Source organism: Anomaloglossus baeobatrachus, chromosome 4 (genome assembly GCF_048569485.1).
Source record: "Anomaloglossus baeobatrachus isolate aAnoBae1 chromosome 4, aAnoBae1.hap1, whole genome shotgun sequence".
NCBI classification, from domain to species: Eukaryota; Metazoa; Chordata; class Amphibia; order Anura; family Aromobatidae; genus Anomaloglossus; species Anomaloglossus baeobatrachus.
Genome location: NC_134356.1, coordinates 502,476,010 through 502,493,243, shown reverse-complemented (window position 1 = coordinate 502,493,243; position 17,234 = coordinate 502,476,010). Strand labels below are relative to the sequence as shown.

The 17,234-nt window shown below is 45.1% G+C and overlaps 1 protein-coding gene across 2 annotated transcripts in view; it reads left to right on the top strand.

Annotated features, from left to right (window-relative positions):
• COPS2 (COP9 signalosome subunit 2) overlaps positions 1-15,724 on the top strand; it is a 113,522-nt gene extending 97,798 nt beyond the window's left edge. The window contains exons 12-13 of one of the 2 annotated variants that reach the window (XM_075342753.1): positions 4,180-4,238; positions 14,635-15,724. In XM_075342753.1, coding sequence (XP_075198868.1) covers positions 4,180-4,238; positions 14,635-14,779 — 204 coding nt within the window. In that variant the 3' untranslated portion in view covers positions 14,780-15,724. The remainder of the gene's footprint in view (positions 1-4,179; positions 4,239-14,634) is intronic. The other variant, XM_075342752.1, reaches the window with a different exon arrangement.
• The last annotated feature ends 1,510 nt before the right edge of the window (positions 15,725-17,234 follow it).

Below are 17,234 nucleotides of genomic sequence, written 5' to 3'. Positions count from 1 at the left end.
AATAACCCATCGCATGATGGTAGAAAGAGATAATTCCCAAAGATACCACAGACATCGTGTGAGATCATATAAAACTGGTGAAGTTTAGTTGTTCATTAATCCCAGCCGGGGACATACTGCGCAACAGGTAAATCCACCTGGTTTCCCTCTGGAGGATTAACCTGTTCCAGTCCCCCAGTCTCTCATGTTTCTGGACGGTCTCAATTACTTTAAATAGGACACTTTTGGTGTCTCCATTGTGACACTGGACTATGTGCCGGGCTAGAGCAGTATCTCTTTTGTGAAGGATATCACCTATATGCTCTCCTATCCTCACTCTTAGCTCTCTTTTAGTTTTGCCCACATAGTTTTTAGGACATTTGCAGGTACACATATAGACCACTCCCGTGGTTTTGCAATTTGCAAAATCCCTATTGGAGAAAACTCTCCCTGTCACCGCGCTTGTAAATGTTTTAGAGGGGTCAATAAATCTACAGAAGCTACATGATCCACACCTAAAGGTCCCAATAGGTCTCCTGTCCAACCATGTACCCGCCATTTTTGGTTGCTCAAAATGACTGTGGACCAAATGGTCCCTTATTGACCTCCCCCTCCTAAAAGTGACCGAGGGCTTCGTGGTTAAAGTGTCTACCAAGTCTGGGTCTGCCCGCAGAATGTCCCAGTGTCGCCTCAATATGTCCATAATCCTATCCGTTTGGTCGTCATATGTCCCAATTAATCTCGTCATCCCATCATTCTGTATTTTCTGTCGGGGGACCATTAGCTCTGTCCTATTAGTTCCCTTAGCAATCCTATATGCCTTGTCGATCACACCCACTGGGTAACCTCTATCTCTGAACCTACGTTTAAGGTTATTAGATTGTGCCTGGAAATCTCCCAAACTAGAGCAGTTCCTCCGAAGTCGGAGGAACTGCCCCTTGGGGATCCCTCTTTTCAGACTCGTAGGATGACAGCTCTCCCACCGCAACAAACTATTGGTTGCCGTGGGTTTCCTATAAATGCTGGTGTCCAAATAGCCGTCCTGATTTCTCTTGATATATAGGTCCAAAAAAGAGATCCTCTCTCCCCCTATCTCAGAGGTAAACCTAAGATTAAGGTTATTCACGTTTAGGTGTGCAACAAAGGCCCTAAAGGAGTGTTGGTCACCCGACCAAAGGATGAGGATGTCATCGATGTACCTCCCCCAGAACAAAATCCTGGGGGTCCAGATGACATCCTCATCCCTAAAAACAACTGTGTCCTCCCACCAACCCAGGAGCAAATTAGCGTATGTGGGAGCACAAGGGCTCCCCATCGCCGTGCCCCTGAGTTGGTGGTAGAACTTCCTGTCAAACAGGAAGTAGTTGTGTCCTAGGACAAACCTCAACAGTTTGATAATTAAGATGTTATGGGATCCAAAATGGTTCCCCCTACTTTTTAAGAAGTACTCAACTGCCTCAATCCCCTTCTCATGAGGGATACTGCTATAAAGGGCTTCCACATCTATAGATGTTAAGATGGTGCCCGGTTCCAAACAAATTCCTTCCAACTTTCCAATAAGATCAGCAGTATCCCTGATGTATGATGGCAGTGATGTTACAAACGGCCGCAGAAGTTTGTCCAAATAGACACTAACATTTTGACACAGTGCCTCAATGCCCGAAACTATAGGCCGGCCTTTCAATGGCACATAACCCTTATGTATCTTAGGGAGTGAATAGAATGTTGCTATTCTCGGATGTTTAGGATACATAAAGTCTAATTCACTCTTGGAGATAAGCATATCATCCAATGCCTGTGTTAAAATCTCCAATAGTTTGCCGGCATAATCTTTTGTGGGGTCCCCCCTCAGTATCTCATAGGTCACAGAATCATGGAGGATCGAAAAGCACATATCCCTATATTTTCTTACATCAAGGATAACAGTGTTCCCTCCTTTATCGGAGGGCTTAATTACGATGTTTCTATTTTTTTCTAGAGACAACAGTGCTTCCCTCTCCAAAGATCCCAAATTAGTCTCAGATCCACCCCTTCTTGGGTTAATTTTGCTAATCTCAGCCGAGACAAGTTTAGCAAATATATCAATATTGCTACATTCCCCCAATGGTGGTAGTCGTACACTTTTAGGCTTTAGATCAGAGAAAGGGCCTTCACCAATTTCACGATCACTTTCCTCAGCAAGCCCGGCCAGCAACCTAACATCATTCAGGGACTCCACCGGAATTCCCAATTGTTGGCATTTCATTCTATCAGTAATGACAAAGTGTTTTTTCCACTTTAGTTTCCTAAGAAACAAGTTAATATCCTTGATCCATAAAAATGGATCGCACCGTGTAGTTGGAACAAAAGTAAGGCCTGCGGCCAGAACCTTTTCCTCATCTGTAGAGAGGGTATAAGAGGACAGGTTGATAATTCTCTGTCTATCCTCCTCCAAACCTGTTCCTACTATTTTTTCTGTACCCCCACTAGTCGTGTGCGTAATTGGTATGACATACCGTCTGTCCCCTCTAAAAAAGGGGCCGGAGCAGAAGATGCAGAGGAGGATGAGGGTGGAACCGAGGACTCCCCCAGAGATACTCCACTTATTGGGAATCTCTGATTTCCCCTTCTTTCCTCCCATTTTTTGTTCTTATTTTTAAACCTCCTAAACTGACCCCTACCTCTATTTCCTCTGAATGAGCCCTCTCTTACACGATACTCAGTATCAGAGTTATCAGCGTCTGAGGAAGAAGGATCACCTGTATGTTCGTATGACTCTAAGTTAGGATAGGCTTTATTATCCTTAAACTCAGCCAAGTCTCGTACGTAATGTCTGTGTTTTCTCTCCTTCAACTCCTGCTGATATTTCTCTACTGTGGATTTAAGTGTAATTTCTTTATTATTAAAGTCAGAGTCAGATTTATACTCCCGGGCTCTCTCAATTTGTTTTTCAAGTCTTTTAGATGACTCTTCTAGGGTCAGTTTTTCTTCCTCTAAGAGGATAGTCATAAAGCGAATTGATGACGCTATTGATTCCTTACGCCACTTCTCTAATAATATCTGGGTCCTTGACCTTGGTGCTGGTGTTAGTGAGATCCTTAAGCCTCTTGGGACAATACCACTCTTAATGTAGTGCTCCAAAGATCTCACCTCCCACCAAGATTTCAAATGATCTTTATAGCATGCCAGTAAATCTGAAAAAATATTTTTAATGCTAGGTTTGGCCAGTGTCCTGCTAAGTTCAGAGGTCTCAGAGAACGCCTCTTCCACATCACTCATCCAATCAGATGTGTTAAGTGGAGCTGACAAAAAACCAGCCATATCAGGTATAAACCTCAAATATCAATTAGAAGAAGGAACCCTCCTTTTAAAAAGCCTACTTCATCAATGCTTTAACCCCCGGTATTCTGGTTTAAAAAGCTCGGAAATGTTGCAACATTTTAGATCAACTCAAGGCTAGGATAAAATTTTACCACATTTTTAACTCAGGTCAGCCAAATTGGCAAAGTTGGGGCAGGTAATGGCGACTGCCGCCAGTCAATCTAATGATGAGCTGCTGCGTTTTCTACAATCACCAGAAATTTTAGTCCTGCAGGGAGTGGAGAAGGATTTGTGGCAAGCCAAACACGGAGGTACATGCCACTTGTCCGACACTCCCGATTCATTACAAGACATGTGCCTGTTACTAAATCAGTAGTTTCTGTGTTCATGCCTCGCCATGAAGACTGATATGAACAATGTGTATTTACACCAGTGTTGATGAGGGGTTAAGCTGTAGTTAGATGCTCCTGGTTCATTACGAGTGAACTCCTCCTAATGAATTAGGAGCATCTGAAAAGTGGTGTGCTCTTCGCCACTACCCTTACTACGGTCAGGGGCTGGATTAAGATTTGTGACATATCGAACATCGACATCTGTCATTAATTTGCCAAGTGGGGGGTGCCATGCCCCATCCTGGCCCAGCTTCAGCCACTTTGTCAAAGCTTGAGCACAAATGGTTGTGAACCACAAAAATCACAACATTTTACCACAGCTTGTGTGCGCCAAATCTTTGGAAAGTCAAAGTTTTTTACTATAGGGTTCTTGTGTTTAAGTTTTGATGAATTAGGCCTTAAGCTTCTATGTAAATTAATTTTGCAATTTCAGTTGTAGAGTGGTATAAACTTTGTTTTAAAAAAAATATACATTTTAAATCTTCTTTTTCTTTTTCTCTTTCTCCAGGAGCTTAACATAGATGTAGCAGATGTTGAGAGTTTGCTGGTGCAATGCATACTGGATAAGTACGTAATGGTGTATACAACTTTCATATATGTGCATGTATGTATGTACAGTTGAAACCAGAAGTTTACATACACTATCTAAAAAGACACATCTGCATGTTTTTCTCACTATGTGACATGAAATCAGAATAAACCTTTCCCCCCTTTAGGTCAATTAGAACCCCAAAATTATTTATATTTGCCAAATGACAGAATAATGAGAGAGCGTGTTTTTAAGGCATTTTTATTACTTTCTGCAAAGTCAAAAGATTCCATACGTTTCATTAGTATTTGGTACTGATGCCCTTAAACTGTATGATTTCGGTCAATTGTTTTGGCTATCCTTCCAAAAGCTTCTCACAATAGTTGGTAGGAATTTGGGCCCATTCCCTTTTTTTTTTGTTTGCATCTTTTTATTAACATTTTACAAACTTTAAGGGCCCATTCCTCCTGACAGAACTGGCGTAGTTGAGCCAGGTTTGTAGGTCCCCTTGCTCGCATCTGCCTTTTCAGCTTTGCCTATGAATTTTAAATAGGATTAAGATCAGGGTTTTCTGATGGCCACTTCAAAACATTGACTATATTATCATTAAGACATTTTGTAACCAGTTTGGCAGTATGCTTTGGGTCATTGTCCATTTTAAAGACCCATTTCCACCCAAGCTTTATGTTCTTATCTGATGTTTTAAAATGTTGCTTCAGTATTGCCACATAATCTTCTTTTCTCATGATGCCATCTGTTTTGGGAAGTGCCAGAGTCCCTCCGGCAGTAAAACAACCCCACAACATGATGCTGCCACCCCCGTGTTTCAAAGGTGAGATGAAGTTCTTAGGCTTCAAAGCTTCTCCCTTTTTCCTCCAAATGTAAAAATGGTCATTATGGCCAAACAGTTCAATTTTATTTTTTTTCAGACCACAGGACATGTCTCCAAAAATGAAGGTCTTTATTCCTGTGTGCATTTGCAAACATTAATCGGGCTTTTTTTATGTTTCTTTGGGAGTAATGGCTTCTTCCCGGCAGAATGTCCTTTTAGCCCATGTTGATACAGTACTCGTTTCACTGTGGCTAATAATGACACAATCTTACCAGCTTCCGCCAGCATCTTCACAAGGTCTTTTGCTTTTGTTCTTGGGTTGATGTGCACATGTCTGACCAAAGTCATCTCTCGTACACAGAACCCATCTCTTTCCTGAGCGGTATGATGGCCGGACATTTCCATCTTGTTTATACCTGCATATAATTGTGTCAAGGGAGGAATTTGCGTTGAAGACTGCTAATGGAGTCCTCATTTGGGATATCCAGAGACAACGCTGTATTGCCGTATATCAGTGCCAATATATATATATATATCAATGTATATAAGACAAAGAACACAGACATGCTCTCTTTTCAGCTAGCGTCACCAACTGACTTATGTATTCTATTGTTCCAGCATTAAACACATCATTTCAGCCTGAAAGATATTTACAAAAACTTTTCCATTTGCTCACAGCATTGGGAGAATGCATGAGATCATACATCATCCCAAATAATACACTTTGAAGGCAGTAAGCTACGATGAGTTTCTGTAGAAATAGTACATGGGAGTATGGGATCACCCGCCTCATCCCACAAATACTACATTCCTTCTCCTGTGAATTTTACTGATAAGGCTACCAATTAACTTAATGAATATCTCCCTTGTTCATTTATACTTTGGCTAACTTTTTCAATATACAGCTTAAGCTGGTGTCACACACAGCAACAACGACGTCGCTGCTACGTCACCATTTTCTGTGACGTTGCAGCGACGTCCCGTCGCTGTCGCTGTGTGTCACATCCAGCAACGACCTGGCCCCTGCTGTGAGGTCGCCGGTCGTTGCTGGATGTCCAGCTTCATTTTTTGGTCGTCACTCTCCTGCTGTGACACACACACATCGCTGTGTGTGACAGCGAGAGAGCGACGAAATGAAGCGAGCAGGGAGCAGGAGTCGGCGTCTGGCAGCCTGCGGTAAGCTGTAACCAGCGTAAACATCGGGTAACCAAGGGAAGACCTTTCCCTGGTTACCCGATATTTACCTTCGTTACCAGCCTCCGCCCTTGCTGCCAGTGCCGGCTCCTGCTCTGTGCACATGTAGCTGCAGTACACATCGGGTTAATTAACCCAATGTGTACTGTACCTAGGAGAGCAAGGAGCCAGCGCTAAGCGCGGCTCCCTGCTCTCTGCACTGTGACATGTAGCTGCAGTACACATCGGGTTAATTAACCCGATGTGTACTGTACCTAGGAGAGCAAGGAGCCAGCGCTAAGCGCGGCTCCCTGCTCTCTGCACATGTAGCACAGCGTCGTTATGATCGCTGCTGCGTCGCTGTGTTTGACAGCTAAGCAGCCATCATAACAGCGACTTACAAGGTCGCTGTTACGTCACCGAAAATGGTGACGTAACAGCGACGTCGCTGTCGCTTAGTGTGAACCCAGCTTTAGAATTATATTATGGGTCCATGTGATGACTACATTGACAGACAGATAATTTTGCATCTAAATCTACATTTCTTTGTCGCTCCATTGGGAGACCCAGACAATTGGTGTATAGCTACTGCCTCCGGAGGCCACACAAAGCATTACACTTTAAAAAGTGTAACCCCTCCCCTCTGCCTATACACCCTCCCGTGCATCACGGGCCCATCAGTTTTTAGCTTTGTGTTGAAGGAGGCACACATGCACACAAGCTCCACATTTTAGTCAGCAGCAGCTGCTGATTATATCGGATGGAAGAAAAGAGGGCCCCCCACAGGGCCCCCGGCATGCTCCCTTCTCACCCCACTGAGTCGGCGGTGTTGTTAAGGTTGAGGTACCCATTGCGGGTACAGAGGCTGGAGCCCACATGCCGTTTTCCTTCCCCATCCCTTAGAGGCTCTGGGAGAAGTGGGATCCTAACCGGTCACCATTCACTGGGACCGAGCTCCATCCGCAGCCCCTGGGGGAATCTGACGGACAGGAGCCTGGATATCATCATGGACAGGGCCCTGCATCCATAAGGTACTCTGTGTCCCCTTAGGGACGGTGCATGCAGCGCCTGTGTTACAGACGCCGCAGCGGCTCCTGTGTGGTTGGTGAGACCGGGACTACCGCGCCGACCGCGCCTGTTTGCCGGCCGCGTTTTTAACTTTAGTCCCCAGCTTTTGCGGCCTAGTACCATATACTCCCGCCCCCGGGCCTGCCAGTCAGGGGTAAGGACGGGACGGCTGACTGGACGTCGGCAGTGAGGGCTGGAGCATACTTGGTATCCTCCTCCCCCCTCACTGAGCACTGTGGGGTACCAGTTTCCCGCACTTTATTAGGCACGCCCACGGCTCCATCCTCCCCTCAGAACGCTGGCAGCCATTGTTATAATCACTTCTGCCAGTGGGGGATTTCAGAACGAGCTCCGCAGTTCTGGGAGAAGTGGGATCCTAACCGGTCGCCGTTCACTGGGACCGGGCTCCCTCCGCAGCCCCTGGGGGAATCTGACGGACAGGAGGCTGGATATCATCAGGGACAGGGCCCTGCATCCATGAGGTACTCTGTGTCCCCTTAGGGACGGTGAATGCAGCGCCTGTGTTACAGACGCCGCAGCAGCTGCTGTGTGGTTTGTGAGCTGGGACTACCGCGCCGACCGCGCCTGTTGGCCGGCCGCGCTTTTAACTTTAGTCCCCGGCTGTTGCGGCCTAGTACCATGTACTCCCGCCCCCGGGCCTGCCAGTCAGGGGTGAGGGCGGGACGGCCGACTGGACGTCGGCAGTGAGGGCTGGAGCATACTTGGTATCCTCCTCCCCCCTCACTGAGCACTGTGGGGCACCAGGTGCCCGCACTTTATTAGGCGCTTCCACGGCTTCCTCCCCTCAGAACGCTGGCAGCCATTGTTATAATCTCTTCTGCCGGTGGAGGATTTCAGAATGAGCTCTGCAGCTCTGGGAGTCCCAGGCAGGGAATCTGGTGGACGCACCACCGCTTGGGGCGGTTGGTAAGCCACACCAGTTGTCAGGTGCTGGCCCCCCTTGGGTGCTGATGTGTATATATATATGTATATATATATATATATATATATATATATATATATATATATATATATATATATATATATATATATATATATATATATATATATATATATATATATATATATATATATATATATATATATATATATTATATATATATATATATTATATATATATATATATATATATATTATATATATATATATATATATATTATATATATATATATATATATATTATATATATATAGTATATATATAGTATATATATATAGTATATATATATAATATATATATATATAGTATATATATATATATATAGTATATATATATATAGTATATATATATATATAGTATATATATATATATAGTATATATATATATATAGTATATATATATATATATAGTATATATATATATATATAGTATATATATATATATATAGTATATATATATATATATAGTATATATATATAGTATATATATATATATATAGTATATATATATAGTATATATATATATATAGTATATATATATATATAGTATATATATATATATAGTATATATATATATATAGTGTATATATATATATATAGTGTATATATATATATATAGTGTATATATATATATAGTATATATATATATATATAGTATATATATATATATAGTATATATATATATATATAGTATATATATATATATATAGTATATATATATATAGTATATATATATATATAGTATATATATATAGTATACATTTTATCTATTCGGCAGCATTATTTGCTTTTGGCTATATCTCTAAGAGGCGACAACAGCATGTCGTCCGCAGGAAGCAAGGGGGCCAAGGCACAGGCTTGTTTTGCAACCTGCATCTCTTGTGCGGCTATGTTACCTGCAGGTTCCACCTACCCGCATTGTGACAATGCTCGGCCCCTGTGGCACTCACTCAGCCGGAGCCTCCGGCACTGGTGGGACCCTCGGCTCAGGTGGTACCGCCGGTTTCCACTGCACAGATGGAAGGGACAGAGTTTACAATTTTGACTGAGAAACTCTCTGAGTCGCTTCGCATTCCATGGCTCAGTCTATGGACAGATGGTCTGTTAAGATACTAGAAGCTTAGCAGTCCAGACCGGTAACACAGGGCCAGGGCACTGTGAGTTCATCGCCCCCAGGCCCCTCTCGGTCGGTACAGCAAAGGGCTCCTGGGGTGGCACCCAGATCCCACGGTGAGAACTCCGACACGGACCGCAGCCTCAGACAGGCTAAGCGGGCTTGCTGGGAACCTTCCCCGACTTCATCACGCGGTTCGGGATCTCAGCATGAGGACTCTCTGGAGGATGAAGCGGAGGTCGCAGCTCAGGGCTCTGATCCTGACGTTGCTCTCAATCTGGATACACCTGAAGGGGACGCCATAGTAAATGACCTTATAACGTCCTTCTACCAGGTGCTAGTCCTTCTCCCCCAACTCCACCTATAGAGGAGTCGGCTTCACAGTAGGAGAAACACCAGTTTAGGTTTCCCAAACGTACCCGGAGTGCGTTTTTCGATCACTCTAACTTCAGAGATGCTGTCCAGAAGCACAGAGCATTTCCGGACAAGCGCTTTACTAAGCGCCTTAATGACACACGTTACCCTTTCCCCCCTGACGTAGTTAAGGGTTGGGCTCAGTGTCCCAAGGTGGATCCTCCAGTCTCCAGACTGGCGGCTAGATCCGCAGGTTGTGTCTTTGACTTCTCAGGCGTCGGCTTTTTCGTCCTACGCCATGAACGTCGTCCTGGACTCTGCGAGCCGTACAGCGGTAGCATCCGCCAATTCGGTGGCAGTCCGCAGGACCATGTGGCTACGCTAATGGAAGGCAGACTCTGCTTCCAAGAAGTTCTTAACCGGTTTGCCATTTTCTGGCGACCGTCTGTTTGGCGAGCAATTGGATGAAAAACCAATGGGTGAGACATTCCGTCTCACGGTTACAGGATAGAGCTCAGCTCTTGTCCTCCGACTCGTTTCTGCAGATGGAGTTGTGATCCCCGTTCCGCTTCAAGAACGTGGTCGCGGTCTTTACTCCAACTTGTTCGGGGTACCAAAAAAGGACGGATCATTCCGGTCCGTTCCGGGCCTCATTCTACTCAACAGACACGTGAGAACCAGACGGTCTCGGATGGAATCTCTCCGCTCAGTCATCGCTTCGATGTCCCAGGGAGTCTGCCTAGCATCAATCGACATCAGGGATGCTTATCTCCATGTGCCGATTACTCCAGAGCATCAACGCTTCCGGTGCTTCGCCTCCGGGTCGAACACTTTCAGCTCGTGACTCTGCCTTTCGGCCTGGCGACAGTCCCACGGGTCTTCACCAAGGTCATGGCATCAGTGGCGATGGGCCTACACTCTCAGGGACACTCGGTGATCCCTTACTTAGACGATCTCCTAAGTCAAGGCACCCTCCCGGGTGGCATGTCAACACAGCCTGAACATTGTTCTGGAGACTCTCCAGAGGTTCGGGTGGATCATCAATTTCCCAAAGTAAAAATTGACACCGACCCAATCACTGACTTACCTCGGGATGGAGTTGCATTCCCCCTCAGAGATAGTGAAGCTACCGCTGGGCAAACAGCGTTCGCTGCAGACAGGGGTGCACTTTCTCCTTGGGGCCCAGTCTCACCCCTTGAGGCGCCTCACGCGCTTCCTAGGGAAGATGGTGGCAGCAATGGAGGCAGTTCCCTTTGCGCAGTTTCATCTGCGTCCACTCCAAGGGCACATTCTCCGCAAATGGGACAGGAGGTCGACGTCCCTAGACAGGAACGTCTCTCTTTCACTGGCAGACAAAGCCTCTCTTCAGGAGTGGCTTCTTCCCACTTCTTGGTAAAAAGAAAAATCCTTCCTGCTCCCATCCTGGGCTATGGTCACGACAGACGAGAGTCTGTCAGGGTGGACAGCGGTCTTCCTCCACCACAGGGCTCAGGGAACCTGGACTCTGACAGAGTCCTCCCTTCAGATCAATGTTCTGGAGATAAGGGCAGTGTAGCTAGCCCTAAAGTCGTTCCAGCGGTGGCTGGACGGCAGGCAGATCCGGATACACTCGGACGACGCCACGGCGGTCGCGTACATCAACCACCATCACAGAGCGCTGGCGGCGGACGCATCAGTTCAGGACTGGTCGCAATTTCGACTGCCTTAGGTATTTCATCCTCTGGCGCTGCTGACCAGAGTGTTACTCAAGATCGGGTCCGACTGCCGCTGCGCCATCCTCGTCGCTCCAGACTGGCCGAGGAGGTCGTGATACCTGGATCTGTGGCACCTCACGGTGGGTCGACCGTGGGCACTCCCGGACCGACCAGACTTGCTGTCCCAAGGGCCATTTTCCATCTGAATTCTGCGGTCTTCAACCTGACTGGGTGGCCATTGAGTCCTGGCTCTTAGCGTTCTCAGAGTTATCTCTATCACGCCTTTCGCAGAAGGTGGTCTTCCTAGTGGCAGGCACATCACTTCGGAGAGTGTCCGAGCTAGCAGCGCTGTCATGCAAAGCCCCCTTCCTGGTGTTTCGCCAGGATGAGGTGGTTCTGCGTCCGGTCCCGGAAGGTCTACTTAAGGTGGCATCCCCCTTTTCTTCTCAATCAGGATATCTCCTTACCTTCTTTTGGCTCTCATCCAGTTCACAATTGTGAAAAGGATTGCACTTGTTAGATCTCGGGAGAGCACTCCGGCTCTTCTTTTCGCACACTGCGCCCCCGCGCCATTCTGATGCGCTCTTTGTCCTTGTCACTGGCCAGCGTAAGGGGTCGCAGGCTTCCAAGTCAACCTTGGCTTGGTGGATCAAGGAACTGATCCTTGAAGCCTACTGTTCTTCTGGGCTTCCGATTCCTTTAGAGCTGAAAGCCCATTCTACCAGAGCCGCAGGGGCATCCTGGGCATTGCGTCACCAGGCTACGGCTCAGCAGGTGTGTCAGGCGGCTACCTGGTCGAGTCTGCACACTTTCACGAAACACTATCAGGTTCATGCCTATGCTGTGGCAGATGCCAGCCTAGGTAGGCGAGTCCTTCAGGAGGCGGTTGCTCACCTGTAAGAGAGGGCCGTTTTTTCGGCTCTTTTTATCGAGGTATTCTTTTACCCACCCAGGGACTGATTTTGGACATCCCAATTGTCTGGGTCTCCCAATGGAGCGACAAAGAAGAAGGGAATTTTGTTTACTTACCGTAAATTCCTTTTCTTCTAGCTCCTATTGGGAGACCCAGCACCCGCCCCTGTTCCCTTCGGGCTGTTGTTCTTTTGTGTACATCATGTTGAAGGGTTCTTTTGGTTCATGGTTTCAGTTCTCCGAACATCCTTCGGATTGAATTTACCTTAGACCAATTTATAAGTTCCTCCTTCCTGCTTTGGCACCAAAACTGATGGGCCCGTGATGCACGGGAGGGTGTATAGGCAGAGCGGAGGGGTTACACTTTTTAAAGTGTAATGCTTTGTGTGGCCTCCGGAGGCAGTAGCTATACACCAATTGTCTGGGTCTCCCAATAGGAGCTAGAAGAAAAGGAATTTACGGTAAGTAAACAAAATTCCCTTCTTTGATTATTTACATACACAGATATTCTTATTACGTTTAAACAAACATACTACAGCTCAGGTGACCTCCACAATTGTTAGTACAGATGAATGAGGCACCTTCAGGTATCTGGAAGTAGCACCCAACCAGACTTGTGCAAGTCCACAATTCTCTTCCTGAGATCTTGGCTGATTTCCTTTTGACTTTTCCATGATGCTACACAAAGAGGCAGTATGTTTCAGGTGTGCAATAAAATACAACCACAGGTGTGTCTAATTAACTCAGATGTTGCCAATAAATCTATCAGAAGCTTCCAAAAACATGACATCATCATATGGACTGCCCCATATTGTTTAAAGGCATAGTGCTGTTAGTGTATGTAAACTTTTGACTTTGCAGAAAGTAATAATGCCTTAAAACATTCTCTCACTGTTATTATTCTGGCATGTGGCAAATATAAATTCTGGTTTCCAACTGACCTAAAACAGGAAAGGTTTATTCTGATTTCATGTCAGATAGTGAGATAAACATTAAGATTTGTTTATTTAGATAATGTTTGTAAACTACTGGTTTCAACTGTACGTATGTCCCGTTTGTGTATGCGTGTACATACGTATGTATGTGTATATATGTATGCGTATATGTGTGTGTATGTATATATGTATATAATATATATATATTATGATTTTTATCTCACAAAATTGCAAAATTTTGACAAGACGGACTTTCATAGAACATTTTTTTAACCCATAACATGAAAGTCAGGTAATAGTATAACTTTCATTAGCTCTGGAAATTGGTCTTGTGTTCAGTGAGATTATATAATATATCTTATTTTTCAAAAAGGTGTACTCATTTATGCTGAGCACTATATACACACGTATATATCTTTTTTTTTTTTCTTTCTCATTTTATACACAACTTGAGTTTTAAATCCAGGTAATATTTATGGGCTTTTAATAATAATTATGGGCTTTTAGTGCGTAACCGTCATTTTAATTTATATTTCATAAATCAATAGTACATGTGAAAATAGACAACTTTTATATTTTATCAGACAAATTTTGTTTTTTTTCTCTGCTAGAATTGAGCAGACATTATCAAAATACTGAGGTAAAATCTGTAATCAATGAAGACTTTCCCATTACTGAGATAGGAGATGGCGGCTGTTACTGATGAGAGTCTATGCAGATAGAGGGACAAGCTGCGGGTGACAGAGGGGGGAGCCTTCGTCACAGCGCCAGAGGGGGGGGAGCCTTCGGCTCAGCGCCAGAGGGGGGGGAGCCTTCGGCTCAGCGCCAGAGGGGGGGGAGCCTTCGGCTCAGCGCCAGAGGGGGGGGAGCCTTCGGCACAGGGCCAGAGGGGGGGGAGCCTTCGGCACAGGGCCAGAGGGGGGGGAGCCTTCGGCACAGGGCCAGAGGGGGGGGAGCCTTCGGCACAGGGCCAGAGGGGGGGGGAGCCTTCGGCACAGGGCCAGAGGGGGGGAGCCTTCGGCACAGGGCCAGAGGGGCGGGAGCCTTCGGCACAGGGCCAGAGGGGGGGGGAGCCTTCGGCACAGGGCCAGATGGGGGGAGCCTTCGGCACAGGGCCAGAGGGGCGGGAGCCTTCGGCACAGGGCCAGAGGGGGGGGGAGCCTTCGGCACAGGGCCAGAGGGGGGGAGCCTTCGGCACAGGGCCAGATTTTTACCTTTTTTTACCTTTACCTATTTTTACAAGTTTCTCTGATTAGATTTATTACAAAGTTGCTTATTTTGTTGTGTACTATTGATTTATTTATTAAAGTATAACTGTTGTTTTTAACTTCTTTTGTGATGATTTAATTAATGAGGTTTCATTTGTTTTTTCTCTCTGCTTTTGATTGTAAAGCACTATTCATGGACGGATTGATCAAGTAAACCAACTCCTGGAACTAGACCATCAAAAGCGAGGCGGCGCCCGATACACTGCTCTAGATAAATGGACCAATCAGTTGAATTCTCTCAACCAGGCTGTAGTCAGCAAGCTTGCTTAACAGAGAACAAGTTTTACATAATAGCAAATCAAGTACTTAAAGGCAACAGTGCAGTTATATAACCCTTAAAAAGGACTTTGGATTGGTAAAGACGAACTACTGTGGGTTGGTGTTTGCACCCTGGAAAAAAACAAAACAAAAGGAAGTGCTTATCAATCAGCTGGTATGTGTTTCGCTGCTGCATTTTTCCCAAGAGAAGAAACTAAAAACAGCTTTAACCTCCAGAAGATAACCAAAATATCCCAGGATCTATACTATAGTGTCATCCTGCCCTGTACAATGTAACATTCTAGTAAAGTTTGCCACAGGCAAATCATATCCCGAGCGAAGGTTTTGTCACGATTTTAAATCTACACATTACAGTTGGTTTGGTATAAATGTATTTTACCTTTAAAAAAAAAAGAAAAAGAGAAGAAAAAATATGTAAAATAACCTGCAATAACTTGAAATGTGTATCCTTTCAAAACTTCCTTGTATAAACTGATCTGGCTGCATTTAGCAAGAATGAAATGAATATATGTATTCCTGGATAGATATATTCATTTGTAGACTACACGTAGAAGGTGGCGCCCGGTCGCGTAGGTTTCAAGCAGCAAAATAAACACCTGAGCTCAGAAAAGAGTGTGTGTATTTTTTGCTTGTAAACAAGACATTTCCATCCATTTGTCACTATCTGCAGTGTAGAATTGTTTGAGGTAGTTTTAATGGTGCTTTCCATGTGACACAAAATACAGCTTCATTTCTCTCAAATATACTTCACAAACTAAATCACAGGGAAGTTGAAGCTAAATAAATGAGAAATGGTTATTTCTTTCTTGTGTCCAATGTGTATTATCCTAGCCACAGATAAGTCAACTTATGTTCTGTCGAAGGTATTTTTTAATGTGAACCTGTCAGGTCCAATACTCTCCCAGAACCACGAGCAGTTCTGGGTGCATATTGCTAATCCCTGCCTAAGGCTATGTGCGCACGTTGCGTACAGTTCACTGCAGAAATTTCTGCAGCGATCTGAAGAGCACATGTGCGCTTCTAATCGCTGCAGAAAATGTCCGTAGTGAAGCCGATTCCATGCGCTCTGCCTGCAGCTCCTGCCATAGACAGAGCAGGAGCTGCCGGCAAAGCGCAGGAAAGAAGTGACATGTCACTTCATTTTACGCAGCGCTTCGGCAGTAGCCGAAGCGCTGCGCTCTAAAACGCCACGTGCGCACGGCCCCTGCACAATCTCCATAGACTGTGCAGGGGACGCAGGACGCATGCAGTTACGCTGCGCTACAAAGCGCAGCGTAACTGCATGTATTTGCGCAACGTGCGCACATAGCCTAACTCTCCCTGTATCTAGTAACATACATAGAAATACTTTTTCTAAAAGATCTCTAAAGATCCTTTATCATATGCTAATGAGGCCAGGGACTAGTGGCAAGGGCGTTAGTTCCTGCACTTATTCCACCCTCTTAGCATGGTAGCACGCCCACAGGGACGTACTAACATGCTATTCAATGCAGCATCACCAGCGGTGCCGCGCGTACCTGTGTCCGTTGATCTGAATGCCGTGCACTTCCGGTCATGTACAGGATGAAGGCGGGTGTGTGCGTGTATACGTCTAATGCTCAAAACCGGAAGTGCCTGGACTCCTGATCAGCGGACACAGGTACACGGTGCCCCGCTGATGATGCTGCATTGAATAGCATGTTAGTACGTTCCTGTGGGCGTGCTACCATGCTAAGAGGGCGGAATGAGTGCAGGAACTAACACCCTTGCGACTAGTCCCTGTCATGATTTGCATATCATAACAGATCTTTAGAAATACTTTTTCTAAAGATCCTTTTATCTATGCTACTAGATGCTGTGACAGTTAGGCAGGGATTAGCAATATGCACCCAGGACTGCTTGTGGATCTGGCTGCATAGTGCACCTGACAGGTTCCCTTTAAAGAATTTCAGTAGTTGTTGCACACTATACTTCCTTATGTTACAGAAAGCTTGGGGGGAATGACATTTGTGCTGAATATTAGTCATTAGAAATCATACGTACAGGTGTGGCTTACCTTCAGTGGAAAATGACAACTTCAGGGTTAGTTCTTGATTGTGATCCTCATGCACACTATAATTGTGATGCGTTTCACTTCAAAGCTTAGTTTTTTGTTGTTTTTTTTTCTGCCTTGTGACAGATTCTGGAGCTGCAGTCCGTTTTGTTTTTTCTTTAAAAGGAACCTGTCAGGTTCCCTATGCCTTCCAACCCAGCAGCGTTCACATGTATATACCAAAACTTCCTGCCTAACCAGCCTTGTCTGATGTTATTTACTAAAATTAATTTAGAAAACAAAAAGCATTTATAAAGTGCACTGTTCTTATGCTAATTAGTCTTTGACTAGTTGATGGGGCGTTGTTTCCCCAGACTAGTCGGTCTTCTTTCCATGTTATCACACTCCTGTGGCCGTGATTACATGATTTCCATC